General features: G+C 35.1%; 1 protein-coding gene and 1 pseudogene across 1 annotated transcript; one reads left to right on the top strand and one right to left on the bottom strand.

Annotated features, from left to right (window-relative positions):
- Positions 1-991: 991 nt before the first annotated feature.
- Positions 992-1309, bottom strand: LOC109210779 (annotated as a pseudogene).
- A 2833-nt stretch (positions 1310-4142) lies between these two features.
- On the top strand, positions 4143-5729 carry LOC109210777 (3-ketoacyl-CoA synthase 6-like). The gene has a single exon (XM_019374244.1). The coding sequence runs from the start codon at positions 4184-4186 to the stop codon at positions 5543-5545; it is 1362 nt and encodes a 453-aa protein (XP_019229789.1). The 5' UTR covers positions 4143-4183; the 3' UTR covers positions 5546-5729.
- The last annotated feature ends 1320 nt before the right edge of the window (positions 5730-7049 follow it).

The raw sequence follows: 7049 nt of genomic DNA, 5'->3' as shown, positions 1-7049 counted from the left end.
GGAATAAATCGAGTCCACTGAATACACAGTGTGTCCTTAAGGAAATTATTCCCTTCAAATACTCGAGGTTCTGGAATATATCCTCCCAGTATAGAATGATTTAACTCACCAGCATATCGGTACCAAAAACGCAGATGAACAGCGAACCACTCGAAGGCTGTGAAACACACTGAAATTTTTGTGCAAAAGAAAAGATAATCAGAAAATTTCGTAAGTAAATATTCTGGGATTTGAAGGAATATTTATAGCCAATTTGGTACTGTTCCTGAAAAGGTTTGCGACCTTGCAGAACAGTCATAGCTGTTGGAACAGGTTTGACACTATTTCAGAACAGCCATAGCTGTTGGAAATATTGCGGGAAAAATAAACGGATTTAAAATAATCCGAGAAAGAAAACGGACCGGACCGGTGCGCGAGTCATGGGTTATTCCGGATTGAATTTTCGTTAATTAATTAAATTAATTATTTGAAAAGAATTTTGTCCAAAAAGATTAATCAATCAATCTTTGACCGAATCCGAATCCGTATCGAGCGAGCGACGACGGCGACGGCGGCGGCGCGAGGCTTGCCTTCTTCTTAACTCTTTAAGAGCTAAAAGATGAGCTTCTCTATATATACACAAAGATTTTCTTTCCTTCTACCAATGAAGAACAAAGTGCATTAGTAAAGTGAACTCATTCAAAATTTCACTTCCCTCCATTTCTTTTCCCACCATTTTCCATTCACACCTCTTTTGTTATTAATAACAAAATCCAACACCTAATTGTAGAAACTTTAAAGAAAGTAATTGCAAATATATAGTATAATATAGAGAAGGGGAGCCTTGGGGTAAAGTTACTTCCATGTGATTAGGAGGCCACGTGTTTGAGCTGTGAAAACAATACCTCTTGTAAAAATGCATGGTAAGGTCATGTATAATAAATCCTTGTGATCCGGTCTTTCCTCGGACCCCGGGCATAGCAGGAGCTTTTTTTTTTTTTAACCATAAAAATATCTAATAACTCTCAAACACAAAATTGAACAGTTACAAGTCGAAAATGATGGTCCTAAGCAACAGGCCAGAATGAAATTGATATTATATGATTGTCATATATTATTTTTATCAAACAGCAAATGCAGCATACTGCTCTCTATCAGTGATGTGCCTTAGCTTCAGCCTTTTGGTGAGACTTGGCCTTAGCCCTAAGATACTTGAGCTTCATGCTACCATAGACAAGTCCGAATGTGAATGCCGAGGTACGAGCCACCAGAGCAAGGGTGCTGGTACCAGAGTAAGGTCCGGAAGGGGCGCCATTGTTGACTTGCAAAGTAGAGCTTCCTCAAGATCTCTTTTCAAGCCCTAGATTTTTCACAAACCCTGAAAGGCATAGCAGGAGCTAGTGCACCGGGCTGTTTTTTTTTTTTTTTAAATAGTAGAATATAAAAAGGGACATCATGCTCAAATCTGCGAGGCGGTCAAGCATATTTTAGAATAAAATTTTCATTTCTCGACCAGGCCGGTATGTTCCAGCTTGTATTAAACATAACCATTTATGCATGTCTCCTCAGCTCGTGTAATGTTCCATGAGCTGTTGCTCCAGCACAAGTTGGTAATTTAGGTTATCGCTTCGGTTTCATTCTTTTACATTATTGAAGGAGCCACTGAAGACCTTAACTAGAAAATAGGCAAATATCATGAACAAGTATCGAACATGTTTTTCTTCATTTTATTTGAAAGAATCAATTTCTCAGTTTCTCATGATACACAAGAGTCTTAAATTAAAGGAGGTTGACGGGACTTTTAATTGGGGTACTACTGACATGCATTATACATGTAAAATAAAAGAAAAAGAAACAGGAAACTTTTGTTAATTACTAAAGGAATAAAAATAATAGGTTGACATTAGGAGTGCCACAAATAGAAACGCGGATTGGTTTCTTAAAGGGATAAATAAGGAAGAACGTTGACTAAAAAAGCTTCTTGTTGAAGACATTGAATGCAAGGGAGTTGTAAAAGGAAATGATAAGTAGGGATGGGGGAACACCTCTAATTCTGACAGCCAACAGAGAAGTAGGGATGTTTCCTGTAGTATTATTGCTCCTCGAGAACAATGCAGCAACTTGGTTTTCTCAACTAGTTGACTTCAATTCCTAACCAGCAACCACCTTTTATTATAACCGTGTTGTCCAAGTTTAAGGAGATTAGAAAAATTTAACTAAAAAATTCTTGACTTTTACTATACATCTTTTATTTTCTCACAAACAAGTGAAATGACTCTATCTCTATACTTGTACTCCTGCTCAAACTACCCCATTTTGACCAAAACCAACTTGGATCGCCTTTTTACTCCTTGTCAAAAGCGGATCTAGAATTTAAGTTTTATAGGTTTAACTTCTAAAGTTTTTAGTATTGAACTCATCATCTTTTTAAAGTTATGGGTTCATATTGCAATATTAACAAATTTTTTACATACAAATTTATGCTCCGCGTCAACAGGGGCGGCCCGACGAGTTTTGTGGTCTAAAGCCAAACTTTATAAGGGGCCTTAACTTTTTTTTAAAAAAAAATTATTTATTTTTTTGAAGTCTATTTTTCTAGCGTTCCTTAGATACAAAGTTATTAATAATTTTTTTATAATCAATAACTTCTAATAAGTCTTTCTTAATTGACAATATAGCTAATCAATTTAACCTTTATTGTGACATTGTTGATCTTAGATGAGATTTTATCAATTTTAATTTTGAAAATTCTTTTTGCTGAAACGACGGAAACAAGAGTTATTAAAATTATTCTATAAGTATTACAGACATTGAAAAAAGAATCAAATTTTTTTATTTGACCGAGTGCATCAATTAAACTGTTATCTTCTAATTGTACTATTTTCTTAATATTTTTAATTCTGAAAATAAATCTAAACCATCACTATCGAATTGATTATTATGCTTTAAGGAACATTCAACACTAAGGCAATATTTTTTCAAATTTTCATCATCTAGTGATTTTAATTTTTACCGCTAAATAGAAAACCAAAAATATTTTCATATGCTTCGAATTGTTCAAATCTATTTTGAAGTTAAAAAAATAGCCTTGTGTACTATGTATAAAGTAATCAACTCCAAAGTACTCGTCGAAAGATTTTGAAATTTTATTATCAACATTCTCATCAAATTGTTATTTCCTATATATCATACAGTTCTTACGAAATTCGGGTTCGATATTCATTTCAAATACAATTTTCTTGGCAGAAATCATAGCAGTTTCAAATCCTTCATCTCAATACTTGTTGAAGAAAGAAATCAAACTTTTTCATATCGCAAAACCTTTTTTATAACGTATACACAGTCTATTAGGTGTAAAAACAAATGGGGCCCCCAAAAATATGGGGTCTAAATCAGTTGCTTTACTTGCTTTATGGAAGGGTCGCCCTGCGCGTCAAAAGCATTAGTTCAGTTTAACTTAGTGCCGATACACTGCATCTGCCTCGGCTCATTGCTAAGGACCAACTTGCATAGCAGAACTTGCTACGTATCTTCCCATGGCCGTGGCTAAGCTAGTCAGAGACATCACATGATTATTTAACTTATATTCACTAATAATATAATAAAAAATTATACTATCAATGAAATTTATTTGCTGCAGAAGGTTATTTGCCTTATTTTTACAAGTTATTATATTTATTTATTATGAATAAATACCTGAGCTGAGAGTGATCAGTATTTAAAAGTTAAACTTATATATGAAACAAAAAACAGTGATGTAGGTAGCCGTTGAATTCAAGTCAATAGAAAAGTATAGCGACAATTACAAGTCAACAATAACACTGTGTAGAGAAGTTTTATTGTGTGTTCTCACACAACTTATGAGTCTCCTTTTTGTCTCACAAATTTGTGGACCCAATCTTACATTTCTAGTCCACAAAAATCTGGGTCCACAAAACTGTGAGACACAAAATAAAATTTTCCCACTGTGTAGGTTTACTTGATATTGCATCGTACCTGATTTGCATTTATTAAAACGTTAAGACCTATTCAACTTCAAGATTTGGTATATTCAATATTACTGCAATGTAAATTAGTTGGGACGACGTTTTCCAATATTATATTGCCTCATGCAAACATTTGGCTCTCCCAATATAATCCCCTTCAACATAACATGTTGATTATCTATCTCCACAACCCTAATTTCATTCTCAATATAGCTTTTATGGAGCTTCCAAAACTTGTCTCTCTTTTAATCTTCTTTACTATAGAATCTCTACTTATTCTGCTAAAGGCAGAACTCAACACCTTTCATGTTGTGGTCGTTATGTGCTATTTCTTCTTTTTCATCTTCAAATCAAGGCCTTTACCAGTATACTTAGTCGATTATTCATGTCTAAAGCCACCAAATTCCTGTAGAGTTCCCCACGCAACCTTCATCGAACATGCTCAAATGCTGGATTTTTTGGATAAAGAGAGCATAAATTTCATGTCTAAAGTCCTTAGTCATTCAGGACAAAGTGAAGAAACATATTTACCTCCTGCAATTCATTATATTCCACCTAAATCAGACCATCAAGAAGCCATAGAAGAAGTCCACATGTCACTCTTCACTGTATTTGAAGACCTTTTAGCCAAAACCAATCTCTCCCCACAAGATATCGATGTTTTAATCGTTAATTGCAGTGGATTTTGCCCTGCTCCCTCGCTTTCATCCATAATTGTGAACAAGTTTTCCATGAGAGAAGACATCAAAAGTTATACAATTAGTGGCATGGGTTGTAGTGCTAGTGCATTAGCTATTGACATGGCTCAAAACATACTGAAAACTCACAAGAACTCCAATGCTGTTATTCTTAGTACAGAAATCTTATCCACAGGTTGGTATCCTGGAAAAGAACCATCAATGTTAGTTCTTAATTGTCTTTTTCGTATGGGTGGTGCTGCGATTTTAATTTCCAACAAAAAAGAAGCGAAAAAGACAGCAAAATACAAGCTTCTTAATACTCTAAGAAGTCAAAGATCATTTGATGATAAGGCCTATTTTTCTGCATATCGTGAAGAGGACTCGAATGGATTTACTGGGGTTACACTTAAGAGGGACTTATTGCAAACTGCAGGAGAAACTCTTCGAACAAACATAACGACTCTCGGTTCGCAAATGCTGCCTTACACCGAGAAAATATGGTTCGGTGTTTCAGTTTTGAGAAAGATGTTTATAGACAAATCGACTGAGATTTACGTGCCTAATTTTAAGTCAGTGATACAACATTTTTGCTTGCCAACATCAGGAAAGCCAGTGATAAAGGAAATGGGAAAAGGGTTAAAACTTGGAGAGAGTGATATGGAGCCTGCTTTAATGACATTACATAGATTTGGGAACCAATCTTCTTCTTCATTGTGGTATGAATTGGCATACATAGAGGCTAAGGAAAGGGTGAAAAAAGGTGACAAAATATGGCTGCTTGGGATGGGAACTGGGACTAAGTGCACTAGTCTAATTTGGGAATGCAATAGGCCCATTTATGGGGAAGCCCAAAGAGGTCCATGGGCTGAGACAATTGATAGATATCCCTTAACCATGTGAATTGATGGGAGGCCCAAGTACATTATACATGGGCTATAGTCAAATTTCTGATAAGCAATGCATATTGACCCCTTTTTTTCTTTTCTTTCTTTTTGTTGGCAAGTGTATTTAGTTTTGTATTTTGGCTTCTGTTTTTGTTACCTTAGGGTTCTTTTGGTTATGAAACAAATTATTCCAGAATTAACTATTTAGGGATTATTATTTCAGGATTAGTATTCTGGAATTAATTATCTCGGGATTATTATCCCACCCTCCCATAGGGATAAAGAAAAATACTACAATTCCAGAATAATTAATCTCGGGATTAGTTATACCGTCATTTTATCTCAACCAAACTTGAGGTAAACTCATCTCAAATTTAATGCTGTGTTTTAATTATCCCTTCTCCCACATATCAAACGAGCCCTTAGAATAGAGCCAACTTTTCCTCAATGTGTTATGCCAAAAACTGAATTTTTGGAGTGTATCCTTGGTTTTGGGAATGATGGCTTGCCTTTGAGTAGATTGGCGAGTAGATAAGTGCATGAAAGTTGAAGCAATGATAACCCTAACTCCTGAACCCAGAAAAGGTTAAATGTGAATTTATTTGGTATTACTTAGGATCTTATTTGAATTTAAAAAAGAGCACAACCAAAAAAATCTTGTAAATGGTCAAGATCTGAATTTATTATTTTGATTCGTTTATCCAAGTAAAGACGTTTGCTTTCTTCCCTAAGTTAAGACATTATTGTTTGGATCTTGTCAAGGTTGATAAAAATTGCATTCTTGGAAGTTCTTGGATCTTTCCTTTGAATTTTTATATTTTTAATTTTTGTATCTTTAATTCTAGTTATGCAATTTTCTTATAGTTATTGCTTCCGCATTTACTTTTCAAATTCTTACTCTAGTTTGATTTTTTTACCTTATTGTTATCAAGTGGTCACCTTTATAAGTCTCATTTGAAAATAAAATTAAGTTGATATCGACTTTCATCGAATATCCTATCCTGACTTTATGTTTAGTGCCCGTTACATAATTAATCAATCTTGGGAAAAGCGTTCCTAAAGCTAGCTAAATCCAAGACCTAACACCAACATCCTTTTAACTTATACGTGCATAAATAATAAAAATTAATCGTTCTATAATTCTCATTATTAAAATGTGGGTTTATACTGGAGAATGAAATGGTAACTTATTACTTACTAGAGTTGTTACTTGTTATTTTGTTTAAGTTCAACATGTTTTCCTTCCTACAAGGGGACGCTAGCATTATGTGGACGGCGATGACGGACTGTATAAGGGAGGCAGCAAGAGAGGTGTTGGGAGTTTCGAAAGGTTACTCTGGCGGGCACCGAGGCGACTGGTGGGGGAATGACGTAGACCAAGGTAAAGTGGAAGCCAAGAAAGCGGCTTACATTAAGTTAGTAGCGAGCACCGACGAGGATCAGAGGAGAGCAAATAGAGAAAGATATAAGGAGGCTAGGAAGGAGGCGAAATTAGCGGTCACAGAGGCTAAGACTGCTGC

Source organism: Nicotiana attenuata, unplaced genomic scaffold, assembly GCF_001879085.1.
Source record: "Nicotiana attenuata strain UT unplaced genomic scaffold, NIATTr2, whole genome shotgun sequence".
NCBI classification, from domain to species: Eukaryota; Viridiplantae; Streptophyta; class Magnoliopsida; order Solanales; family Solanaceae; genus Nicotiana; species Nicotiana attenuata.
Note: the sequence above shows the minus strand (reverse complement) of the source record. Positions and strands in the feature narration are given on the sequence as shown.